General features: G+C 41.8%; 3 protein-coding genes across 4 annotated transcripts in view; 1 reads left to right on the top strand and 2 right to left on the bottom strand.

The window, feature by feature from the left end:
* Positions 1–784: 784 nt before the first annotated feature.
* On the bottom strand, positions 785–3879 carry LOC117054957 (40S ribosomal protein S23). The gene is made up of 4 exons (XM_033164212.1): positions 3802–3879; positions 2769–2928; positions 1766–1886; positions 785–973 (listed from the first exon to the last, which is right to left on the bottom strand). The coding sequence occupies exons 1-4, from the start codon at positions 3803–3805 to the stop codon at positions 827–829; spliced, it is 432 nt and encodes a 143-aa protein (XP_033020103.1). The 5' UTR covers positions 3806–3879; the 3' UTR covers positions 785–826.
* A 618-nt stretch (positions 3880–4497) lies between these two features.
* LOC117054956 (40S ribosomal protein S23) lies at positions 4498–7446 on the top strand. Its single transcript, XM_033164211.1, has 4 exons — positions 4498–4590; positions 5957–6116; positions 6739–6859; positions 7254–7446. The coding sequence occupies exons 1-4, from the start codon at positions 4587–4589 to the stop codon at positions 7398–7400; spliced, it is 432 nt and encodes a 143-aa protein (XP_033020102.1). The 5' UTR covers positions 4498–4586; the 3' UTR covers positions 7401–7446.
* A 19036-nt stretch (positions 7447–26482) lies between these two features.
* Positions 26483–27205, bottom strand: part of ATG10 (autophagy related 10) — a 105948-nt gene continuing 105225 nt past the window's right edge. For both annotated transcript variants that reach the window (XM_033163699.1, XM_033163700.1), the window contains exon 8: positions 26483–26948. The gene's annotated coding sequence lies outside the window, so the exon portion shown is untranslated. The remainder of the gene's footprint in view (positions 26949–27205) is intronic.

Genomic DNA, 27205 nt, shown 5'->3' with positions numbered 1-27205 from the left:
CCACAGCAAGATGCTGCTGAGAATCCAAGGATAAATGTGGAACTGAATACTTTACTGTCATTGCAATTTCCTCTGAAGTGACAAATAAACCTGCATTAAATTGTCTCAGTAAATCAATAATTAAAATAGGTTGGACTCAGTCTCCTATAGAAGCTTCTATTGATAATTTAAAGGAAATTTCATAAATCTATCCAATTTACTCAGAACTCTGTCCCACTGGTTTTAATAGGCTTATTTACTACTAAGTGTACAAAGCCTTGTAGCCTTCAACCAATCAATGGCAGCATGTCAAAGTAAGTCATTTTAAGACTCCAATCAAAAGGCCATTATCTAAAAACAAATATGGACTATTGTGTTCTGCAAAAAAAAATCAATTTTTCCTTAAAAGGCTAGTTTTCTCCTTTTTTTAAATAAGCAAGCCCAGCAACATAAGCATCAAGCAAAAATTGTCATTTAACTTTTAGTTATGTCAATACTTAAAAGAAAGTGACACATTGCTGCACAAGGATTAAAGGACTCAATGAATTTTAAAGTGTCGCTAATATGTAGACATTCCTTTATACCGCTTTCATTTCTGTGGTACAGAATGGAACCAAATTCTTCTACAACTGAGGCTGCAATCGTATACAGACCAACTAGAAACCACACTTGCACAGGACCAGCAAGAAAAGCCATGTAAAAGCTAAAACAACCCAACTTGTACAAGAGAGAATTTTGCTGTGAAATTACTTCCATACTAAAAAAAAGCTAAACTACTATGAAAAGATTCCTCAGAAACATATTGTCAAATGAGAAGTTTTATTATAGCTGAATGCAGCAACAAATATTAAGATCTTGGTCTCTCTTTCTTGCCTTTGTACAATGCTAACAGAGAAACATTTGCTACTTTGACGACCTTGAAACGAACTCCTGGAATGTCACCAACAGCATGCCCTTTCCGACCAAACCCAGCAACCAGGACTTCATCGTTCTCCTACAGTTAAAATGAAAAGGAAAAAGTGTTTGTTCACAACAAATACACATGCATTTTTTTTAAAGCTGTTATAACTACAAGCAGCTATAATAAAGTAGTTTGGCTCAATTAGTTCATTCTTTTTCTCAGTTGAACTGCATATTCACCAATAGCACCACTTTGCTCAAACTTTTAAAGGGGTAGGTACTGTGACTGGTTGCTGTGATTATACCATTTGTTGTATAAAGAACTATTTCTAGAGCTGTGTATATTTCTAAAACATGAAGTGGTGGCGCTGTGGTCTAAACCACTGAGCCTCTTGGCCTTGCTGATCATAAAGATGGAAGTTCTAATCCGCGTGATGGGATGAGTTCCTGTTGCTTTGTCCCAGCTCCTGCCAACCAAGTAGTTCAAAAGCATACCAGTTAGAGTAGATAAATAGGTACCACTGTGGCAAGAAAGTAAATGGAGTTTCCGTGCACGCTGGCACTCAGCACAGTGTCCCATTGCACCAGAAGCGGTTTAGTCATGCTGGCCACATGACCGGAAAGCTGACTGAGGACAAATGCTGGCTTCCTCACCCTGAAGTGAGATGAGCACCACACCCCATAGTCACCTTTGACTGGACTTAACTGTCCAGGGGTCCTTTATCTTTATATTTCTAAAATGTTTTGTGCTATTTTATGTTGGTACTGGCCTGGTTGGCTCAGGACTTTGTTGTAACCTACCCTTGATTAATATGATGAAAAGTGAGTTTATTTATACAAGAAAATAAATAAATACAATAAATAACCGTTTCTGGAATATGCTTACCTCAATGAAGTTCAGACAACCATCATTAGGAACAAAGGCTGTTATTTTCTTTCCATTCTTGATGAGCTGAACTCGGACACACTTCCTGATGGCAGAATTTGGCTGCTTAGCTTCAACACCACTGAAACATGAAGTGTACAACATAAATGATTTGAGTAACAAGTCTCTAAGTTCCACTGCTAATTATATTTAATTCAAATTTATATTTAATTCAAAGTAATTTTTTACTTAAACATTTATAGGATTGTGCTGGCAGTCAGAAGACATAACAGTAATTGATTCTAGACTACTTAAAACTAATTTTAAAAAATAATGAAGTGGAACGTAATTTTGTAGACAGTGGGTTTTGTTCAACTAAGTTTTACGCAACAATGGACCTACTAAAATTAATGGACCTTACTTAGCCATGTTCATTCATTTTATTAGGTCTGCTGTGAGTAAAACATAGCTGACGATCACCCCATAGGCTAATCACAAATTTAAAAAGGGGAAAGTTATCCAGTGTTTTCTACCTTTAGTTATAAGAACAGTGACAAGAATAATTAAAAAAAAACTCTACAGAAAGTGAATCCTTTAGGACTTTTGACTGCAAAACATTTATACAGAAATTTTATCCTGCAGTTTTAGAAATAAACCAACACTATGATATCTGTGTTACCAACAAAGCTTTTGTGTGTGTGTGAATGAGCATGGTTAAAGAACTCATTCATGGTTACCGGTAAATTCTCAATCTATACTATCCTGAATTTCATTAACTTCTGGCCTGAATGTTTACATTCCCCTCCACAAAACAGTACTGAGAGTCTCCTAAGTCCACTGTTACAAATGATCTTAGATATGCCTAAGTCTGTACAGATTTGGAACAACTGGTGTAATACACAAATGTTTTACTATATGCTATAGCAATGTTTCAATACCATCTCTGGTGCTAGGACAAAACAAACAAACAAACCAAACATTCAGAGTTTCTCTCTCATTAGTCCCACTAAGAAGCTTCACTCACACTTTTTCCAAGACAATTCCTTTGGCATGGGAAGCTCCCCCAAAAGGGTTGGCTTTCAAAGCAGTACCCAGATGTGCCTTCTTGTATTGTTTGTCATGCCATTTCTGGTCTCGGCGATGACTGCGCAGCTTCCTGGCTGTCCGAAGCCCACGGCACTTGCCTGAAAAGACAAAACAAATTGAGAAGCCTTTCATCTTTAGGCACCAAGTAATGCCAACTTCCCTAAGCTGGTCTTTAAATGACTTCATTTAAACCAGCACTGCTGTAGCTTCTGATGCTTGAACTTAAATATATTCTATTTTATTACAAAAAATATATATCCTTCAGTCGTTTGCCCTACATACTTGGAGGAAGCGGGAGGGGTAAGTGATCTGCACAAAACCCTCCTTTTTGCTGCAGCCCCCACAAAAGCTGCAGCAGTGGGTTGGAGGTGGCTCTGAGGGGCTGCAGGGTAATCAGCAAAAATGCCATCACCCTTCCTCAACCTAAGAGTTTCTGCTGGATCCCTACAAGCAAGGATGTGAATCAATATTTCCAGTAAAATAGTAATAATAATAATAATAATAATAATAATAATAATAATAATAATAATAAAGTAAACTCAATAATAGAATGGTGGGCAGCAGAAAATGCATAGAACGGTACTACAGTCCAGAAACATTGGGGGGGGGGAAGAGGCGGGTGGGCTTTAGCCTGGGGTGTAAAAAGTATCAAAGTAGATACCTCGGAGAAAGATACCCCTGCCATAACGATTTGTTTCAGGTTGCCTTGCATTCTTTTCACCGGCACCTTAGACACGTGTGTGCAGAAGAGGAGTGATAACTGCTCTGAGGATCTCCCTACCCCCATAAAGAAGAGCAGCCCGCAAACTGAAACGTCACGTCTGCACAGAAAACACGTGTTTGCCATGCCATTTCTGATCTCGAGCCAGCTCGACCTCGTTATTGAGAACCTCTTAACAAGGCAGTTCATTAAACCCAGGTAAGGGGCAACTCGCGCGTCCCCAAATCAAAAAAGGCCCCGCTCCGCTCACCCATTTTCTTCCTCCTGCTGCAGCTGCCGCCGGTTCGCCCGAAGGAACCTGAGAGAGAGAGAGAGGGAGAGAGAGAGAGAGGGAGAGAGGATGACCCACAACCCACCGCGGCAGCTTCTCGCCGAGGACCTCACGCGGGGCGTCTACTTTCGCGCCTGTGTCCCTACCTTCCGAAACGCTTCACTGAGGTGAAAGAGGTGGCTGTGAAAACGAAGCGCCGGGTGAGTGCCGAAAGCTGAAGGGTGTGTGTATGCGTGTCAAGAAATAACTTGAAGCTCTACTGATAAATTAGGAACGTGCAGGTGGCGGGGGGGGGGAGGTCAACTTCCGTCTTAAAAAAAATAAAAGCGGCCATATTGGATGGCCTAAGAGGCGCTCTAGCCGTAGCTTCTCCGTGGTGGAAGAGGCCGCACGGTACCACGCGCGAGAAATAAAGGCGTAAACTAAGGAAAGGCGGAAGTAGCGACCAGAACACCGGCTGCAAAGTCTTCCTAGCTCTGTAACACACACACACACCCGTTACGTATAAGCACAGAAAAGAACGGTGTGTATGGTCTTTTAATATCTGAGGGGCGGGTGTGTCAGAGATGGCGCGGTCTGAGAACTACGACTCCCAAAATGCATCGCGCGGCAGCCGCCATCTTTTGCTAACCTGCTCAAACTTTTCCCTCCCCGGTTAGGCACCGGCTTAGGCAGCCCATTCCCGAGGTCCTCGGAGCGGGGTCTCTGCGCCGCGGTGAATTGTGGGCCTTTCTCTTTCCTCCTCGGGACCGTCGGACGGCACGATGGGTGAGTGGCTCCGAGTCGGGGGCGCCACGTTATCCCAATGGGAGCGGCGAGAAGAGAGAGAGAGACCCCGCGGGCCCCTGATATGCAGGGGGAATTGTGCCCCCTCCCCCTTCAGCTCTTTCTAGAGCTGCCGCCGCCCGATCCTTTGAGATATTAGGTGCACGGCCGCCTCCGACAGGCGCAGGCCTCGGAAGTCGCTCACGCGGCTTGTAATGACCGGTGGAACTCGCTGCCGCAAGATGTGGCGTTGCCTGCTAATTAAAAAGTGCGTGTAGAAAGGCCGATCAGCGGCTAGGAGGAAGGCTGGGGAATGCTTCAAATAAGTGAAATCTAGTTGTCCACTGTAAGGAATAAGGCAGTAGAATAATTTAAGGCTTGAGGGATCAGCACCCCGACCCCCGTTGAAGTGCATGGCTGTATGAATCAAGGTATAAAAATAAAAGAATAGGAAGTATTTGATGGGGAAATGCCAATCGTTAAGTCATGCCTGCGAATTATTATTTGAATGGAAGAGGTGTGCAGCAGACATATCTGCAAAATCTGCGTGGTGCCATATAAACTTCCACCAGGATTACATGTGTAATCCTGGGTGAACTACAGGATTAGGAAGCTGGGGTTTGCAGCTCAGCTTACTAATAGATAGTTTGCAAGATGGGCACCAAGTTCCAGTTCCTGCAGTTCAAAAACTCATGTTGTGGTCAGAATGAATCTAGAAATGTTGTGTGTGGTTTACATGCGGATATTTGGTTCTAAAGTTGTTTGGAGTTATTTTCTCCCTTGAATTTTGAATACTTAAGGTCAGAATATATTGCAGAAGGAAGTCAGGATGGAACTCCAAAAGTACTAAGGGTCACATGTATATAGGGTTCTGAGGGTCACAACGCAGTAATGTGAACTATTCTAATTGACCAGGAGAAATATCCATCCATAAGTGTGTGGTAGATAAGGTGTTAATCACAGACCACCCTATTGCCAGGTTTTATTGGCTACCATCAAGGCTTTAAAAGCAATTGTGCAAGGAAAAAAATGGTATTAGAAAGTGTTCCATAAGTTTAGTGTAGTCTTAAATATAAAGATGAGATGGTTGGACAGTGTTCTCGAAGCTACTAACATGAGTTTGGCCAAACTGCGAGAGGCAGTGAAGGATAGGCGTGCCTGGCGTGCTCTGGTCCATGGGGGTCACGAAGAGTCGGACACGACTGAACGACTGAACAACAACAACAAAATATAAAGACAAAAAATGGGCATTGTGTATTCTGTCACAGTGCAGATAGGGGGTACTAGAGTGAATTGAGGTACATGGTGGTTGGTAGTTGTATGAACTTAGGCGCTTGTCTTCTGTAATCTCTAATGTACTGTTTTCTAGGCAAGTGTCGTGGTCTTCGTACTGCCAGGAAGTTGCGCAGTCACCGACGTGATCAGAAGTGGCATGACAAACAATACAAGAAGGCCCATCTGGGCACTGCTTTGAAAGCCAACCCTTTTGGGGGAGCTTCCCATGCCAAAGGAATTGTCCTGGAAAAAGTGTGAGTTTCATCAAAAACACGTATAGGGTGTTCATTTGCATCTGCCGAATTTCCTGTAAAGAATTCCGTACTGCATAGCGGTACTGGTGACATAAATACAATCTAAATTCAATTGTTGATACACAAGACAGAGGCAACATTTGCCTATTTCCTGCACCTGGAAATTAGTGGTTTAATTTATTCTGGCCCTTAGGAAATTTCAAGTTTGAGCCAGTCCAGGGATTAATTGATCAGTAGTAGATGTTTCTACAAATAACAAATACTCAACTGTTTAGTTAGTCTTTTCATTTCAAACATATTCCATTTAGGTATTTTAACTCTTAAGGAAAAAAGTAGATATAAAACTTGCATAGCTTGGAGTAGTGTTGCCAATTTGGGTCATCTATTGAAAAATTAACAGCACATTCATATTAATATCTTGTTCTCATCTAAACACAGTGAATTCAGGCTGTTCATACAAAAACAATTGATATTTTGGGTGGCTCTATTTAGTTTGAAGGACTTTTGTGAAATATATCTGCTTAGAGTCAAAGTTCTGATGAATGTAGTGTTTTTTGCTGTAATAGGCAAGACATCGCAGAGACACATGTGCTAAATATATTTCTTCTATTTTCTGTGTTAGTGGCGTGGAGGCTAAGCAGCCAAATTCTGCCATCAGGAAGTGTGTCCGAGTCCAGCTGATCAAGAATGGCAAAAAAATAACAGCATTTGTCCCTAATGATGGTTGTTTGAATTTCATTGAGGTAATTTATCCAAAAAAATACCCTAATAAAACAATATGCCAAAGAATACTCCACCCAGTTTTTACTAGTATGTTTTGCTGCTCTGTGTAGTAGCAGAAACAGGGGCGATATTGCAATATTATTTGTAATTTAATTTTATGGTGGTGAGTGTAGGACAATATTTCGCACTTGAACTTGGTTTCTAAGAATCCACACTTTCCTCAGGAATGGTGATAAATGCATTTCAGCAGTTCAGGAAAAGAGACACCCCTATCTAGGATAGATCTTGCTAATAGGTCTGCAGGCTTTGCCAGTGAGCAGGGTGGAGGAGAATTTGATTGGCTATAACGTTTGATACTTGCAAACTCCTTATTCACGGCAAGAAAATAATTGACTTGTTTTGTTTTAATTCCAGGAGAACGATGAAGTTCTGGTTGCTGGCTTTGGTCGGAAAGGTCATGCTGTTGGTGACATTCCAGGAGTTCGTTTCAAGGTCGTCAAAGTAGCAAATGTTTCTCTGTTAGCCTTGTACAAAGGCAAAAAGGAGAGACCCCGGTCGTAAAGTTATGTTGTTATCAAGATGATCAATAAAGTTTTCTTCTAAGAAATACCTCAGTGATTTTTTTTAAAGTTGTCTTGGCATTATATGTAGATTGTTTAGAAATGAAAGTTCAAGATTTCCAGTACCTTTTCTTTAATTAAGGAAGTCATTACAGTCATACATAAAACAGAGTATGCTAACCAAGGCAAACGTTTTAGATCCATACTATCATGTCTGAAGCCATAATATGTTCAGTGTCTTTTGGGGATAATACTTGCTACCAGTCTTCTGTTTCGATGTAGCTGCAGATGTCCATGGATAAATGGAAACAGCTTTTATTATCTTTCTCTCTAGCAATCATATAGAAAACCCTTGTGCCTTTCCTTCAACCTTCAACACAACCGCTAAGTCTCCTCCCCTCCTCACCCCCGCCATAAAAGGATTTTTGCTATCTATTTTCTGAGATCCTTGTCAGCTCTTGGTTTCTAGTCCGTTAGGTAACTTCAGGTTTCTATTATTTGACACCACACCCAGCTGCCCTGAAAAGGGTTGGTTCCAGCAGCACCCCCAAACTCAAAATAAAAGGCACCCAAACTCTGTTTATATTACTGTATTTTGGGGTTCCCAAATCTAGTAACATTTGCAGAAGCAAAACCATTAGATCATAACAAGTAGCATTTATGTGAGCTGCCAGCTGGCCCAGGAAGCCTTTGCTTCAGAAAAGTGCAGGGAGCCTGGCAACCAATTTTAATAGTAGTCTCAAAAGATTACTCTAAACCTCTTGCATATAAAATTTAGGATTCCCCATGTTTCCAGCAGAAAGCAATGGGAAGCTTTTATTTAATAGGGTGCTGGAAATAAGAGCAAAGCATGTTTCAGATTTGGCAACGCTGCGGAGGAAATGTAAATATGTGAAGCTAAAACTGTCCTGCTTCACGGATGCAATCACTATATTGATGGCAAGAGTTAGTACACTTCCAAAGAACAGAGTAAATCAGCTTACGCTTTCAGTCTCGAGTAAATGCATCTTCTAGCAGATAAATAGGCACCGCTCCGGCAGGAAGGTAAACAGCGTTTCCGTGTGCTGCTCTGGTTCGCCAGAAGCTTTGTCATGCTGGCCACATGACCCGGAAGCTGTACGCCGGCTCCCTTGGCCAGTAACGCAAGATGAGTGCCACAATCCCAGAGTCGGACACGACTGGACCTACCGTAATGGTCAGGGGTCCCTTTACCTTTACCTAATGCAATTTATGAAGAGGCTGCTCTTACTGCTGCTATATTAGGCGTAGTGGGAATTGTTTCTTTCGTTATCCTTTTCTTCAGCAATCCTTAGCCAAGAGGAGCACCATTGTTGTTGGAAACTGCTCACTCATCAGAATACAACCCCAAAGGATTGTCTGCAGTAACAGCACATTTACTGGCATGTTGGCAGAGAGCCGCCTTTCTATCAGGCTGCTTGCTCTCAATTATGGCACCACGGTAGTGGAAGAGGGGGAGTCATAGACATGTTCCACATTGGCGGCAGTATGGCTCTAGAGATGCTCGATCCAGCTCCATGCCTTGGCACAGCTTGGAGAAGATGAGGGGGCTATCCTGTCTCAGATATGTACCTGAAGGTAACAGACGATCTGATCCAGTAAGGGCTTGCTTTTCGGTTCAGCCTTAGCAGCTGCATGGGAAATCCCTCCATGTGGCCTGTCTCTTGAAAGCTACTCTCCTTAGATGGTGCCATGCCAGGAGGTGGTTTCAATCTGCACGCAACCTGGCAGACACTTCCTCAGTCAGCAGTAGCTGCCTTGGGTAAATTTATGTGGCTTAGATAATCTTGCATTTGTTTTATGGTGGTTGTTGAATTCTTACCAAAATTGGGAAGCAAGGTTTTACAGAATGGAATATTTTGAAAACAAAAGAGGTGAAAGTTGTGTGTTAAGTCAGTGAGCGATGATTTCACCGTTATTTGGCTTCATAATGTAGGCCAGGGATAGCTAACATGGCACCCTCCAGATGTTTTTTGGACTACAACTCCCATCATCGCTGACTATTGTCCATGCTAGCTGGAGCCAAGGATAGTTGTAGCCATATTTTTACAGCATTTGCCTACGCATTAGTAAGTCCCACTAAGTTCTGTGTGACTTTCTCCCTGGCAAGTGAGTAAAGGATGGCAGCCTTAACTTATCGCTAAATTCAGCATATCATCTGCTCCAGAGAGAACCATCTACAGCAGAGAAAAATGTTGGGGCTGCCCCTCCCTCACTTTCCCTGGGGTTGCTTTTTTAAAAAAAAGGTCTGTGTGCCCTGATGGAAGGCAGAGGTGAGGGCAAGGGAGTTTGTTCCTTCTGATTCTATCTCTCTACATCTCATACCATCTCTTTGTTTTCCTGTTTGAAAATTGGAAGCTGCCTTATGTGCCTTGGCAGAAATGTGGTCTGTAGTTGTAGTAAATATATAGTAAACAACCACCCACGCATTTTCCAAGGGACAATGATGTTGGGAAACCCCTCATAAAAAGGTAGTTTCTGCTACAGTAGTGTTGAGATACCAACTACTGTTTGATGGGACAGTAACACTTTATCCCATGCTGATATTGCTATACTATCTGGTGCAGCGGTAACCAGAATAGGGTACGATTTTTTCTAGTGTTCCAACAAGTTGAAGTGTATATTCATGCTTTGGTTTTTATCGGGTTTGCTGCTGTTATTTTACTGTTTTAATTGTGCTTTTATATGCTGTAACCTGCCCCCTGGGGCCTTCTGTTGACAGGTGGGAAAGAATAAAGAACAGCAATAAAAAAACTGGTTTTTTTGAGAATTCATTCTGATATATTTGTGGAGAAGTTATATGATGCCACACCAAATAACTGTTACCCACATTTGCCAGGGCATTTCTACAGTACTTTACTTACTGCAAAAAGTCTGGAGCTTTTTTCTTCTTTTTTGGATTTTGTGTGTGTGTGTGTGTGTGTGTGTGTGTACACACACACATATATATATATGAGTGCCAAATTCACTTGAATTATGTGATCTGTATTTGCCAGTAAGCAATCAAAGCTCCTCTGCAAAATACCAATGGTCTGGAAATGGCTCAAGAACATCAACAGTGTTGCACGCCACCACAATCTGAGCAGTACAAAATTCTAGGGTTTCAAGGCACGCTTTTCCCAGGCTCTGTGTTTACTTTTGGAAAATATATATGTTAATTTACACATACGTACAACCTGAGCTTACAACAGAAGGGAACCCAGCATTAACACCCCAAGAGGTCCTGGCTTCTCTCATATCCACAGCAGCCTTGGACTTAAGCAGACCCTAACCATTGCTCTCAAAAGTTGCTCTCTGACTGCTTACAAACTCTGTTGCATAACTCCTAACTACAGTTCTAAACTCTCTAACCTAAAACGATGGCATTGTCTTTTAAACTAAGGTTGGACCTACACACAGGAAAAAAACACTACAGTATAAATAAGTCAGAAATTAAATGGTTATAACAAAAGTGGGAAAAACACTATGGAAAATTGCTTAGAAATGTTATTTTGCTCTCCATTACCATGTGGTAATGTTTAAAACGCATTCAAAACAGGTTGTTTCCCCCCCTAATATAGCTGAGTCCTATCTCTAAGTTGAAGGATGGAGGGAGCCCACTCATTTGCAAATGAGTTTTGCCCTTGATGCTCTGTGTTGTCTTAATTAGCCTGACTAATTTAGCTTTTGACATTTGCCGATTTCCAAGGATTAAAGAGGTGTCTGATGCAGCCTAATACACAAATGATTAGATTTTAATACGTGGGAGTCTAGCACACAGTTTTAACACACAAGCCTCAATTAAATTCTAACACTAGCTTGATTCAGAACTTAGGGTGTCTTGCACCCACAACTCATAACAAAAGATTAGACTTGCTAGTGATTATTTAAGTTTTTTCAGGAATTTATGCTTATGAAGGGATTTATAATTAGTGCTTTAGTTATGAGAAAGGATTGAGCATTTATGTTCTGTAGTGGGAAAAGAAGCATGTTAGCTGTAATAGATCCATCGTTTGTATTGATTGCTTAAGGTAACAGTTTTAAAATCTATTTCATTATACATAATAAGCCTTTTTAATATGGAGTGTTTAATTACAATTAGTGACTATGTATACAGCAATATAATTCTGCATTAGGAGATCTATTTTTTAATTTATTATATGACTTGTCTTTTAGCATCTTGAAAGGAAGATCTTCACTGATGTGCACTGGGCAGCTTAATATTTTATTAAATGTATTTATTGTTCTCCTCAGTACCATTTGGAGGCCTCCTCACGTTTTAGGGTTTCTTGTCTTTGGTGCTGTATGCACACACACACCCCTCTAGAAAGGAACAAAAAAAGGTATTTCATAAACACTGAATTGCAGATTCCTAATAAATTTGCTTCTAAAGAGCTACAGTGTGTTTTGCCCTTATAGACTAACATGGCTCCTGTTCTGAAATGTGCTTGCATACATCTGCAGCTAAGGTTGCTTCACAATGGCAGTTAGGGATATGAGGGCGTTCTGCCACTAGATGCCACTCTTAAGATGCTGAGAAAAATTCAAAGGTGGAGTATGGGCTGTTGACTGTAAAATGTTCAGAGCTTCTTAGTGGAAAATCCCTTGGAATTGTTTGATGTAAGGGGTTGAATTGATCAAGCTTGATGCATTGAAGGACTAAATGTCTCCCATTTACTTCAAGGCATGCCAAACTGCTTCTGTCTCTAGAAGGGAAGACTGCTCCTGCTGAGTCTTGAAGGATTTATAAGATTATTACCATATTTTTTGGCTTCCCCGTAAGAAAATACACAGAATGGAAGAACAATTGAGAGATACATATTTGGAAAGAACTGTAGAGAGGCTCGTTCAGACACATTCACTCAACAGAGAGTGGGGTTTTCCCAATGCTGCTGAAGGCAACAACAAATCAGAAAAGGGGACTTCAGGGAGGTTTTCAGTGAGCTAAAGGAAGTAGTTAAGACAACAGATTTATTGTTTAATGGCATGGAAAAAAGTTTACTTGGAACAAGTGAAGGAGGGGAATTATCACTCAACAGCAAGTATGTCTAACCCTCCCCCCCCCCAAAAAAAATAATCATAGCAATGGTCTTAAATCGAAAATATACAAAAATTGGACTCACAATATAGTGGCACAAATCAAAATTTCCCCAAAAAAGGAGATAATGGTAATTCAAACCTCAGGAGGAAGTTCATTTACGATCCACATAATTTGTTTACATAACCCCCCTGTTCTATTCTGCTACTTGCAAATTTAACCATCTTGGAAGGAATTTCACAATAAGGAGCGGAAGGGGATCCCAAGGCTAAACAATGCAGACGTGTTATGAAAACCAAGGGCCCCCTTCCTAACCCTTTGGCACCTCACTTTGAATCTAACTCAGCTGGAGTGAGTAGAGCTTTCTCTTCTTTCATGAAGAATGCAAAGCAAGCCCCTGGCAGTGCAATCCTGTTGACGCAGTTAAACAGAAGGAAGAACTACTATGTTCAATGGGGCTTAGTCCCTGACATGTGTTCACAGGACTGTAGTATGAAGCTGCTTCTAGCATTTGCCTGTGTCTCTTGGGCTTCCAAACAACAGAATCTATCCACTTCATTGCAGTTGCAGAAACCAGCATTTGGAATCAGGAAGCAAATACAGTACAATCTACAACTGCTCTTCGTTCAGCTGCTCTTCCTCACAATTCAAGCCCATTTTGAGTTGTTTTGTTTTTTACCTATGAAGTCCCAAATTATCTGAGGCCTGAATATTTTTTTGGACCATCTTATTCTGTATGAACCTATCCACTCACTCACGGTATATTGTCCTCAAAGACTCTGCTGCATATTCCTCAGGCATTCTAATGTACAGTGCACATCACACAATACAGGGCCTTTCTCAGTTGTGGCACCAGACTATAGAACTCCCTCTCAAGGACTCACATGCCCCCTCTCCAGTCAGCTTTAGAGTACAAGTTAAAAATCCTCCTATTTTAGAGAGTATTTGGGATAATTATCAATTACATTTTGCTTTATTGTTGCTGCATGAGCTTTTTTCATTCTTGCTAAGGCACTTTTGAAGATCCTCATGAATGCGAAGATTGGATATAACCATTTGAAATAAATAACTTTACCTCCTCCACCCTCACCCCTAGTATTTCTGGGTGTGTGCATTTCATTTATACTGGACATGTTTCTTGTACGCATCGGCTTACAACTTCCATCATCTAACTTCCATTAGATAAAACGAGTCACATATCAAAGTGCTCATTGTTGACTATCTGTGGTATTAGGTTACATCTTAAATGGATGGGAGCACTTTATATACATAATTTGCAAATAAAAGTCCGGCGTGCATATAAGCTATTAGGCCACTTACATGGCTGCCGGCCAGGAAAAAAGAAGAAAAAACCACTCTGCACACACTACAGTAGTTCGAAGCATCATTGTTAATTGCTTTCTTTCCAGTGTTCGGTCTCCCACCTGCCCAGTTGTTGTCAGGGATAATGGAGCCAAACCCAAAGCACGTACTCTGCACTCTCAAGTCCACATAGAATATGCTACAGTAGTAGTCAGAGAGCAGGGTCATCGCAGGAAGTGTCTCCTGACTAGGCCAACTTTCAACATACCCTTGCAAAGCTCAGAAACACAACTGGGCTGCTATCTTAAGCTGGCAAGTCTGAAGAGGGGTCAACGTGTTTTTGGCTGGCCTTGTCCCTGGTCTTGTACCACACCTCTAAAACACAGCATAGGCCAGCTCCTTTCCCCAGCTCCAGAATTAAGCTGGAGAGAAAGATGTGGATCTTTGGTGTAAGAACAAGCTCCAGCTGTTCTCCAGCTTTGAGTTGAAAATGTGAGCAAGTCTGCTCCTTACAATTACATATCCTGTGCACAAAAGCTAACCACTGATTTCTATCATCTCTGTGGGAAAACTGCTGCTGCACTCAGGTCCTGCTTGCTGGCTTTGCAGAAGACCCACTTGGTCACCATGAGAAAAGGGTGTTGAATTGATGGGCCTTTGGTCTGACCTAGTGGGACTCTTCTTCTGTGAATGTAAACTGACTGCTATGTGTTCTTCTCAGGCAAGAGAAAGAACTGGCTGGCAGCAGAGCGTGTGTGAAAAAGAGTGGGCAAGAATAAGAGAGATTCCCTGTTGTTGTTTTTAAAAAGAAAAGGCAGGGGTCTTCACTTGTTAAACTGAAACAGCTAACTCTACACTTCAAGCAAAACCCTCTTTTGCCCAACAGAGATCACCTAGAGTCTGCCAGTGAGAGCATTTGTGTACCTTTGCATTACTTCCTGCCAGCTGAGTCAAGTTCACACTTTTTACTGGGTGGAAAATAAATGTTGCCTCAAGGAAGCCAAAGTAGGGCCTTTGAAGCCAAAGTAAATGTTTAAAAATGATCCAGTTGCTTGACCTTAATATAAAAATGGTTTTACACCTAATAAATAGCTCCTCTGCTATTAATTTTTATGTAGCCCCATCCCTACATGTAAGATTATAAAACAAAGGGATTTAAAAGGAGAGAATGGAATGAAAATGACAACATATTTATTTTATTTTTCTGTCTAACTCCTTCTAACACTCATCAAAATTCCTGTTTTGTAGGCCAGGTGTATAAATATGAACAAGAGGTTGGAGCTGGAAGTCTGCCAGTCTAGTTTCCAACCTAGTACTATGACCTCGGGTTTGGTTTTTTTAAAACAACTTTGTATTTGTATGTGGGTATTGATTGAAACTCAATCAAAACAACACTGAGTGGAGCCTAAGAAGCTTGTGTGTCCTATTTTTTAGAGGACAGTCCTCTATTTGAAAGGCAAAACCAGTATGAATACAATAAACCATGAAAAAGAGGAGCAGGGGTGTTGAAATTGCCCACCAGCAGCACCTGCATCGCAGACAGAATGCACACAGGTCCCTGGTTAGCCTGCCCCATTATGACAATATGTAGCGTATTTCAACTGAAATTATAATTAACATCTTCTAAATTTGCATCTATGTACATAAATTGGTGTTTGCAAGTTTTATGCAAATTGCGGTCTTCTTTTCCACTACTCTTTGATGATGCATATCCTTTTCTTTTCGTGGGGGACAGAGCTGGGGTGGTGTGTAAGTGGCTAGCCTAGATTAGCTATGTGATAATAGAAAGCTTTACTGGACTTTAAATGCATGTTCCAAGGAAGCTTTGTCCAGTTTGAACTCTGTACATGACCCAAGCCTATGTAATTTGTTTGGTTCTCAGTGGTGAAAGTATCGCCGTGGTGGAGAGCTAAAGCCCTTGTGCCTTGAGCCAATGATAATCCCCTCCCAGGCACATGCCATTCATAAGCAACAGTCTGCACCTTGCCCCAATTAAATCCAGAATCCAGTACCACTTCTACATGCAAGCTAAACCCTTAATTCAGCCAATAATCTCCCATTAGTAATAAATGAGTATCAACCAGCAAGCACACACCTAATTAAATTAAGCACCCTTTCACACTTCTTGAGAAGCCCAAGCCTGTCCCTTTCTCAGCAAGAATGAGGGCACATTGCTAATAGACTGTGTTAATTAGGTCAAGAGTATTCCTTTTTCTGCATTTCTGAGAACTTCCATGTTCACCCCTTTCAGCAAAGGCAAGAACATCTTGCTAAAAATAGACCGGATGAGAAGAGATGTCACTATTGCTGGGCTTTCACCCTGTGGCATGACAGTTAATTAACTCAGGATATCCCAGGAACTCTCCACCTGTGCTTTTTGCTATGAACACTCAGGTACAAGCCCAGACTCCCTGTGGAAAAGCACCTCTAGCAGTGAGACGCACTTTCCCTATAACCACATGAACAGGGCATCACCACTTCGTTCAGGCTTCTACCTGAGAGGTTGCTCCACACCACTCGGGTTCAGTTTTATGGAATGCTTTGCTCCCACTCCCATCACACACACCCCAAGTCCACCAACAGGGGGCAAGTGCAAAATAGTGCCTTGAAAAGGGAGGACATACATAACATTAATGAAAAGAGTGCTCCCATTTCAACCTAGGACTTTTTTTTTCATAGAACTGAGCTCATGGTCCTTTCACGTATAAACCCACTCCACCACTACCTTGCTTAATATATGACTAGCTGGACTCAAAAAAATGTTCACTATTTTCTACGTTTTGCTTGATCATAAGGCATTTGAGGATTTTTTCAACTAAAAGTGGCAGTTTGTCTCTTAGCCATGCATATTAATGCAACTTACATCTCCATCTGCTTAGCTTATTTGCTGAGCTTCTCTCTGAAAACAAACTTGTTGGCAAGCAGAAGACTGGCCAGGAGATGACGCCGTAATTCCTGCTGTGAAATAAGTGGCGGTGATTCCTTCCTGTCCATCTATGTTTCACTGAGCCCCCAAATCACAAAAGGAAGTTACTGTGCAGCAAGAACTTAATCATGTGATTTTGCTGATCTCAATTGTCGGCGTGTCCTGTCATCTGGGCAGTGTGTTATAGAGGAGACCCAGCCTCTCCTAGTAACTTGCACCTGAGCACCTGACTTTTTGAGGGGTTTCCTTCAATTAAAATCAGGTGGTAACAATGACCAGGGATGGTTATCATTGCCTCTTTCTGGTACAAAGTTTTATTGATGATTCTAGTGCAATGAATGATTAGTTGTGTACTTATTGATACGCTTTCTTATGCATTCTTTACCATAAGGAACCAGGGTGGGTTACAACAACAGAAGATACAATTATAAAGATACAAATAAAACAATGAAAATGCTAAAAAAATGTTCCAAATGGAAGAGAGTTCTAATTTATACAGCTGCAACCTCAGTTCCTGAATGCTCACATATAAGCGATATGCCTTTGGAACCTTCAAATAGTGCAATTCTCATGCTTTGGATATTTCTCCCTGGAAGTACAACTTTCCTCACTTCTTGTCATCTGGAACTATCCCAAATGTACCCTCTTATCAGTACTGTTACCTATGTAAAAACAACAACTGCATTTTGGAGCACTGGCAAGTTATTAAAAATTAGGCCATGTTTTCCTTTGCCTCTTATCCCATTTAGTACCAGCACTTTGATTACAGCCATATTGCCCCAAAGCTGCACCTACTACAACCTGGTACACTTGATGCCTGGCCCAGTTCATATATAACAACTTACTCCAGCTCACCTTCTTTCCCTTTTCATTGCATTTCCATTTCATTTTAACATCTTGCTTCCCTCTTCATCTTCTTCTATATTGTTCCTCAGCTTCCTGCTTTTGTGTTTGAAAACAGAAGACTGAATTTTCAATAACCTCTGCAGAAGCCCAAGACAAATGACATTATTTAATGATTAGAATAGCTTCTTTTCTTCCCGTTTTGTACCACCAAAATGCGTAACATGTGCTTTTCAAAACTTTACCATTTTCTTATTTTAGCTCTGTTCCCCCCCCCCTCATTTTCTTTCACTGTTTACTGTTAGGTTATAATGAAAAACCTTAAATAAATTACTCATGAGGAGTGTGCTGTCAAGAAAATGTTGAAATATTATTGGTGGTTACCCCACAATGATGAAATCTTTGGCTCTGGAGGTCTGCCAAAAGTTGAGCAGGAGTATTTCCTAGGAACTATGGCTGCAATAACCACCATACTTTTAAGACACACACCCTACACAAATAATATTGAGAACTGTAATTAGTTAAGGCTACTGGGAATCATAGCTCTGTGATGGTGAACTACACATCCCATGATTCTTGGGGGGGGGGGAGAACTGTGCTTTAAATCCATGGTTTGTACGCAGCCTAAGCAACCTTTCTGTCTGGACTAACATTTGGAGCTCAAGCTGTTAGTATTTTACTGACTAAATTGTATATACTTGGTATCTTAGCTGCTTTTAGGAATGCTTCTTCTCTTCAGTTTGCAAGATAGTGTGGGGTACAAATATATACACACATCAGAATTTATATTATCGTTTTCTGCTCTTCTGAGAAAATTGAGAGTTGGCAAACCATCATTTACAGGTTACATTGTTCCATTGTCACTGCCAAGTAGGAATAACAGAGTAACCTACCTGGTCTAACTATACAAGTTCTGAAGTAATAATAATAGCAAACTTTATTTATTTGCATAGCCCACAGGCCGTTGCATCAAAACAAACAAACAAACAAACAAACAAACAAACAAACAAACAAACAAACAAAACATATTACAGATACTGATAAAAACCATATATAACCAATAAAATGAGCTGAATCGGGATTCGGCACAATTAAAACAAGAATAAATGAGATCTTAATTATGAGGGGGCACTGTTATTCAGCTGGCAGCCCTCAATTTCATGGCCCTCTCAACAAATCTGGCTACCTTCTCCGTTATCTGGGTATTCTGGTCTGCCAGGAGGAAAAACAGTATGTCCTCGGGCGAGCGGCCTGGAATGGTGAGTATAAGCGGCGTGACGATCTCTTCCCTCAGGTCTTTATATAAGGGGCAAGACAGGAGTACATGTGATACAGTCTCCACATTACCGACTCCACAGGGGCAGAGTCGATTCTGGAATGGTGTTTTTGAGAATCGGCCTTCAAGAACAGCGGAAGGTAGCATATCTAATCTGGTCAACGTAAAAGCTCGTCTATATTTTGGAATAGTTAGATTGGACAGGTATGCCGCCTGGGAGTCCAGGTAGGAGGGGGGAAGATGAATGTACCATGCACTGAATTTCTTAATGATGGCCTGGTTATTTTGCTGTTCGATATTCTTCAGGCGATGGTTTATGATGCTTTTTGCCTTGAATAGGCCCAATGTGAGTAAATGCTGTGCATGCAAGCCACACGAGAGGAGTTTTTGGTGTACAGCCTTTTCCCATGAGCTTTTGTGTACATCCCGTGTGACTAGATGCAATAGCCCAGATGGATTTAGATTTAGACGGAGCCAGTAATTCAATGTTCTTTGCCAAGTCCGTGTCTCAACAGATGGAAGGCTGGCCTCAAGACGTAGAGCCGCATTTGGTGCGCATGGTGGAACGGCAAAGATCTGTCTTAGAAATTTTGATTGGACCGTTTCCAGGATGCTACACTGATTCCCCGCCCAAATTGGAGCCCCGTAGAGTAATTGTGCCAGAGGTTTTGCTTGGAATACCTCTAAGGCTGCTGGGATATACCTGCCTCCCTTTGTATAGAAAAAGCGCGACAGAATCTTAGCGCTTTGGGATGCTTTTTCACTGGCATATTTTTTATGTGCCACCCACGACCCTGTTGACTGGAAGACGATTCCCAGGTATTTGAAGACCTTGACCTGCTCTATTATCTGATCATCCATTGCCCATCTGTGTGTTCTGTGTCTCCTGGCAAACACCATAACCTTAGTTTTCTGGCAGTTGACCACCAATTGTTCTCTCCTGCAGTAAGCCGAAAATTCCCTCATCAATCTTTTGAGGCCAATTTTAGTTCGTGAAAGGAGAACCGCGTCATCCGCGTACAGGAGCACTGAAATTGGTTTTTCAGCCAATTTGGGGGCATGAAACTCCGGGGCTGTTAGGCAGTTGATCATGTCATTGATGTATAAATTAAATAGGGCCGGGGCTAAAATGCAGCCTTGTTTGACCCCTTTGGTGGCTGTAATAGGGCCAATGAGTTGCCCATTAAGTGATGTTCTTACATAAAGCTTGGTATCTTTGTATAGGCAATTTATCAATCCCAATAGTCTTTTATCAATGCTAGTTGCATTCAGTTTGGCCCAAAGTCTGACTCGTGAAATTGAGTCGAAGGCCGCCCTCAGGTCTATGAAGGCCGCGTATAGCACCCCACGTGGTTTTTTGACATATTTATCAATGAGGTGTGCTAATACAAAGCAGTGGTCTATTGTCGTTCTGCCCTGTCTAAACCCGGCTTGCTCCTCTGCCAGAATTGCCTCGGATTCCACCCAGTTAATTAATTTAATGTAAAGGTGCTTGGCATATAATTTGCTGGGTACAGGGAGGAGACTGATCGGTCTATAGCTTGCCGGGTCTGACGTGGGTCCTTTCTTATAGATTGGGATGATTATCGCCTCTGTCCAGCAGTCAGGGATTATGCCTGTAGAGTCGATGTAGGAGAACATTCTTGTCAAAAGGGGGGCCCACCAGCCTATATTTGCCTTCAGGAGTTCTGCAGGTATATAGTCTATGCCCGGAGCTTTGTTGTTCTTAAGTTGCGCAATTAGTTTCGCTACCTCCTCTGCAGAGACTGGATGCCAAGATGGTAAATCCCCTGTCTGAGCACCGATCTCTTTTTGTTGGGATTCCTCATCCTGATACAGAGTTTGAAAATATCTCATCCACTCCTGTGGTTCGACCGTGCATATGGGCCCATTGCGCTCCTGATCCAAGAGGCCCGAGATAGTACGCCAAAAACAGGTGGTATCTTTCTCGTTTGAAGCCTTCACTAAACAACCCCATGCCGTTCTCTCGGCTTTTTGTTTTTTCCTCTTTAGTGTTTGTTTGTAGTTTCGTCTTAAAGAGACGTATGCCGCAAATAGAGAGGGTGCTCCGGAGTTTCTATATTTGCGGTATGTTAGTCTCAGTAGCTTCCTTGCTTGTCTACACTCCGCGTCAAACCACCTCGCTGAGTCTTTTGCCCTCTTTGTGGAGGTTCTGAGGATTTGTGATGTTAGGAAGCTTTTCAGCCTCTCCGATAGCTCTTTGAATAGGTCCAGGGCCAAACTCGCAGCATTAGCTGATACGATGGCCGAATGGATGGTCTTCACTTCTTCCGAGTGAAGAAGATGGATTAACTCGGTATTGAGGATGGGAGTCCATTTAATTCTTCTAGGTGCAGGTAGGCTCAGGTTGGCGGTGGGGATGAAATATAGATTAGCCATAGGTTTAGTAAGAGGTGGACCATCTAGTGCTAAGATTAGTGGTAGATGGTCACTCTCAGTGTTATGCCCCACCTGGAACTTCAACACAAGGTTATAGGCAAATCTTGATATCAATATATAATCTATGACACTTCCTCCCGCCTTTGAAAAGTGGGTATATTCCCCTGGGCGGTCCCCTACTTTGTTGCCATTTAATATAGTCAATTCCCTTCTTTTTGCAACCTGGGCTAAGCATAGCCCCGAGTAGTTACATCTACTGTCTCTGGAGAGTCAAGTTCTGAAGTAGTGAATTTGGCAATAAACTAATTAAAAGTACACAAAGAACAGAACTTGTAAATGCTTTTTTCCTGCAAATACTGGGTTGTTTCTGAAGCATTTCAGCTGTTAGTTTAGAAGGATGGTTCATAAGTCATTTTTATTGATGTAAATAACCCTTTAGATGTGTTTTGTGGATATTTCTATATTCATAAAATTGCATGTCTTGCTGTTGTTTAAAAAATAAGCAATATCCCTAGCTCACTGCAACCACATTTTTTAAATAGGATGCCTATACCCTTAGATACTTCCAGATTACAATATCCACATATTTTACTTTGTACCGTGCCCCATCCAAAACCAGTTACGGGTCTGTTGCTGATTAATAGCTGGGTTTATGTACTTTAAAATATTCAGAATGGTTTAATCTTTCCACTGCACAAGGTGGGGGAAGATGTATTCCACAGAGGTGTATGTATTATAGCTGGAGCACTGCATATTTCTCATCTGGAAAAACTTTGTCTGGTAAGGTCCCTACTTTCTCTGTTTCAAAATGCTTCTTGTTTATCTTATCATTTTCTATTGCTAGAAGTTAAGCTAGGATGCTTGTCAATATTGAGCAGACACTGAAAACAGGTCTATCAGCTGCAGAGACAGATGACAACTTGAACATTTAAGTTTGCTTCTCAAAACAAGGGCAGGCAGGGAACACTGTCAGTTAAGAGAACCTCTGGAGTTATGTTGGGGAGAAAGCATTTAAGCAGTCCTCTGTGCAGTTACCCATTTGCCATATGCACTGCAAAAGGCAATGTGGTTTCAAAAGGCAAAATGCCATGCTTTCAGCAAGGCAACCTGGGTGTCTGCAGTAATGAACGAAACAGGGGGAAATGTTTGCACAGCATGGAATAGCATCCTTATGTTTCCTTCCAGTCCGTAACATTCCTGGTTTTTTGTTTTTTTTAGTATTGTGTTAAAAAATAAAATCTTGAAAAGAGATACAAATTAGCTTTGCTAGAGAAACTTCTCTGGGAGGGAAGAAAATGAAGAAGCCATAGAAGAAATGTTTTCTTGGTCTCAATTCTTGCTTCGCAGTCATGAATTGTGACCTAACATGAATAAAAAGCACTCAAACAGCTTGAATCACTAGTATAAAGTTATAGTTTTCAGAAAATGGGTTTTGTTGGTTGTTGCCAGTGATGAAGATACACCACTGAATGACTGACTTATTGATAGTCTGACAAGCTAGATCCTTTTGCATCAGAATGGAAAAAAGAATTAAATAGTTTGGATCTCCTAAAATATGTAAGCAGCAGTCCTACATTTTCACTGATGGCTATAAGCACTATAACTTCTTAATCTGAAAACACTGGCATTAGGCCACTGGGTAAATTCCTCATACTTAAGGAAAATCCCAGGTGACTGTCTGAACTCTATTGAACCAGGAGAAGGGTAATGGAACTGTGCCAAACATCTTGCCCTCATAAATGGAACATATAAAACTTTATCATTTTCTAGAGAAATAGCACTCCTTTAAAAGTGAAAAATATTGCCAAAATAAAAGGCTCTGCATACTCTAAAGGTACCCCTGACCGTTAGGTCCAGTCGCGGACGACTCTGGGGTTGCACACTCTATAGGCCGAGGGAGCTGGCGTTTGTCCGCAGACAGCTTCCAGTTCCAGGTCATGTGGCCAGCATGACTAAGCCGCTTCTGGCGAACCAGAGTAGTGCACAGAAACGCCATTTACCTTCCCGCCAGAGCAGTACCTATTTATCTACTTGCACTTTGACGTGCTTTCGAACAGCTAGGTGGGCAGGAGCTGGGACCGAAGAACGGGAGCTCACCCTGTCGTGGGGATTCAAACCGCCGACCTTCTGATCAGCTAGCCCTAGGCTTTGTAGTTTAGACCACAGCGGCACCTGCGTCCCTTGTGCATACTTGACTAAAACAAAAAACAAATCCAAAATTTGCATGAAAGCAAATTGTGTTACTCCCACAAATAATACAAATTGTTTATTTGTTTGCTTTGTGTAATTTATTTTACTTTTAGATGTGAGAGGAGGGAACTGTACAAAACACTTCATTGCATAGCTTGCAATCCTGTTCTCTTTGGTTGAGACATCAAAAGTTAATGCTGGAACATATTCTTTGCATGCAGAAGGTCCCAGCTTCTGCATTAAAAAAAAAAAGTTGTTGTTTTAACAGGCGCCTTGAGAAGACCTCTCTTTTTCTGATACCATGGAGAGTCACTACCACTAAGAGTACACAATGCTGGGCTACATGGACTAAGGCAAAGTTCAGATGCAATATCCCTAGCTTCATCAACCATTTATCTGAACTGGTTTAAGTCAGCTGTTCATGTTCCTATCCTCTAATATATCCCTCCCCAACTTGGTGCCCTCTAGATGTCTGGGACTCCAACTCCCATCGGGCAGAGTCAACATGTCCAAGGGTCACTTGAGTTCATAACATCTGGAGGGAGCCAGGTTAGGAAACACAGCTCCTACTATTTCTTGCACAGAACAGTTGTTTTCCCCCAAACACACCACAAGCAGGTAGCCAAGAACAACACCCCTGGCTTCTACTGGTGGTTTGTTTGGTTAAAACAGACCAGAACCCTGGGTTCACATCGGCCAGTGCAGTCCAGGGTGGGCGTTTTGTGTTGCGAGGGGTCAGGAGCAATAAAAACCCTGCGTTCAGAAGCCATAAATCACCAAAATGGGTCCGGTAGGCTTCCCGATTACACAGTTCAAAAATACTTTCACTTTCATAGCAGAGTCTAAATGCACAGCGTTCCGAAGCATAGCCTTCCTGCAATATCGTCTGTGTAAAAACAGCAGTCTGGAACAAACGTACACTGACTCCTTCTCTGTCAGCAAAGCAGATTTATTACAGCGTAGCATAAATCAAATGCCAGGAGATGAGGCGTTCATGGCTCCTCTCCGATACAAGCAAAAACGAAACCAACCTGCACACACGGTCTTCACACTCGGTCTGAGAATTACAGAAGTCTCATATTCAAAGCATAACATAACGTCAGATCCTGTGGGACGGCGAAGCTTGAGCTGTGTGTAACCCTTTCAGATCCTCACAGGGCGCACCCCTGAGGGGGGGCAAGGCACGGAGGGCACCCTCCCTTGCACCAGAGTAGGAAAGCTGCTGCCCACTATCCTCCTGCTCTCCGCCACCAGGTCAGGTCTGACCCAGGGAGCAGAGCTGCACCAGGCACAAGCATCGCAGTCAAGGTGCAGCTCCTTCTGGTGCAGAGCCAGGCTCCAATGAAGGAGCCTGCTGTGGGGACACCTGTTTGTGCCTCCTCTCAAAATTGCACTTGGGGCCACAGCCCCCACAGTAGCCCCCACGCTACGGCTCTGGTTCACATGCCAGTCTGTGGCTTGTTTCCCGCCTGGTGCATCAGGAGCAGGGGAGGAGTGAAGCACAAACATTTTAACACCACACATAATCTTCCTGTTCATTGACAATGAATTGAAGTTCATGGTTTAATGTCACATGCAAACTGGGCCAGAGGAACACTTCTCACTGTGGTGGTTATAATTATTCATGTGGAATCCACTTAATATTAGTGGAGACTTACCTAGGTAAAGTAAGGTGTAGTCTTTATTCATGAACCAAAGACTAGTACAAGCCCAAGTTAACATAAAACCCACTAAACTACCTTAAGTGGAAGCTAAACCATTTTTTTAATATTAAGAAGAAAGCTGGTACCATATATTACCAGTTAGTGAACTTTGGAGACTTTACTTTTAACTTCAACAATGCAACACTGGAATTTTTAGTCATCTTTATATTCGTTATTCTATTAAACTACACCCACTCAATGCAGTAACAAATACAGATTGTGTGTAGTCCGTCCAGGACAGTGGGAGGGAAACTAAGAGGTATATCTGTGCTATGATGCATCTCAGCAACGTGACTGACATTAATAGAGGAGTGACTGATTTAAATGGAAGTGAAATTAATATCTCGACGTTTTTTGCTAATTGATTTCATATATTAACTGTTAATTAACCTCTTGAATGGATAAGCCAGATAAACATATGTAACATGAAGACTGTTATTGGGCATTTAGCAGAGTCCTAATTGAAGCTACAACGACTTGCTACTAAACACGTTTTCAATGTAGCTGTACCTTTTACGAAGCCTACACTGAGGAGAAAGGCAGCACAAAGAGAAGGCAGGAAGAAAGTGACACAAAACATCAAGGGCGATTTTAAAGCCAAGACAGCTTAATTTAGGGTCAACATTTAACATTACATTTTTCCTACATGGAAAATGCTTCACTGTAGAAATAACATGAAGCAAACTAGGTGGGAAAACAGCAGCCATGTTTCCTGTTTCACATATAATGACAGGCAGGCCAGTGGTGAAGTTTAATTGTACTATCAGAGAGGTACAAAGGTGAAACTGTCCTCATGCCAATCCACCCCCCAACAGCCTGGCTCACTTCTGGTATTGGAACAAATCTGAGGGTTCAAGTGTTTAGGTGACAGACCCTGAAAAGGTAATAAAAAGGAAGTGCTCATACTGCACAGCACCTCTGATGTCAAAAATCCTCACGGAAGACACATAAACAACAAATGTGACTGCCACATCATACCCAGTTTGGTCCCAAGTCAAATGTGTGCATTGCTATGTGTATATTACTGTGTGTACAGACTACGTGAGAACTCACAGCCAGTTCTAGATGTTCATGTGTATGAAGCCTATAAACACCATGTCTGATCCTAACACACGAACAGCACAACAGCAGTTTCATGCTGATTCTGAAAGGAAAGTGTTTTCTGTAATGTGTGAAGCAATCTGTGTACAGTGGTACCTCGGGTTATGTACTTAATTGGTTCCGGGTTGCCGTTCATAACCCGAAAAGTACACAACCCGAAAATCGTGCTTTGTGCATGCGCGAACTGTGCAGGACACTTCTGCGCATGCACGGATTGCGCGCACGCTGAAAAACACTTCCAGGTTACCAGAGTATGTAACCCGAAAATACGTAAGCCAAAGCAGACGTAACCCAAAGTACGACTGTATTTGTAACTTATAAATGTTGCTAATGGGTCTAAGCCAAGGCAAAACAGCAGCAAGGGAACCATTTCCTACAAAATAATCCCTTTTCCTAGGAGCAGCTGAAACCACAACAGAAGCTAAGGTAGGTAGAAAGTTTAAATTCCTTTGACAATCACCAATGTTGTCTTTTTGTGGATATACTTTGTGAATTACTTCAGAAATAAGTTACCCCCAAACAGTTACTGTATCAAGTTTGGGAAAAGAGAACAGACATTTCTTTCCTGCCAAGACCATGTATCATACTTGTTGCAATTAGAATTGCTTCCTAAGACTTGGTTATAATTAACACATGAATGTTAATGAACCATAGCCTCTACTTAGGCTTCTTGTGGTGATGTTGATGTTATCCTCAGTTTCCTGTCTGAGCTGTGCTACATGACTGGTGGGACATCTTCATGCTTCGCCACTACCCATGCTCTTGTTCAGAATCTGGAACAGAAATAATGAAAAGCAGAATCAAAAGTTGGGAAATGGAACAGGATGGAAATAATAATAATAATAATAATTTATTATTTATACCCCGCCCATCTGGCCGGGTCTCCCCAGCCACTCTGGGCGGCCTCCAACAATCAAAATACAATACAGAGTCACAAATTAAAAACTTCCCTAAACAGGGCTGCCTTTAGGTGTTTTCTGAATGTCAGGTAGTTGTTTATTCCCTTGACTTCTGACGGGAGGGCGTTCCA

This window comes from Lacerta agilis, chromosome 11 (assembly GCF_009819535.1).
Source record: "Lacerta agilis isolate rLacAgi1 chromosome 11, rLacAgi1.pri, whole genome shotgun sequence".
Taxonomy (NCBI): Eukaryota; Metazoa; Chordata; class Lepidosauria; order Squamata; family Lacertidae; genus Lacerta; species Lacerta agilis.
Note: the sequence above shows the minus strand (reverse complement) of the source record. Positions and strands in the feature narration are given on the sequence as shown.

Coding starts and splice junctions, on each gene's coding strand:
- LOC117054957 (XM_033164212.1), bottom strand. Junction 1,887..2,768: donor GGAATTGTCTTGGAAAAAGT/GTGAGTGAAGCT, acceptor TTCATGTTTCAG/TGGTGTTGAAGCTAAGCAGC. Junction 974..1,765: donor GTTGTCTGAACTTCATTGAG/GTAAGCATATTC, acceptor TTTTAACTGTAG/GAGAACGATGAAGTCCTGGT.
- LOC117054956 (XM_033164211.1), top strand. Junction 6,117..6,738: donor GGAATTGTCCTGGAAAAAGT/GTGAGTTTCATC, acceptor TTTCTGTGTTAG/TGGCGTGGAGGCTAAGCAGC. Junction 6,860..7,253: donor GTTGTTTGAATTTCATTGAG/GTAATTTATCCA, acceptor TTTTAATTCCAG/GAGAACGATGAAGTTCTGGT.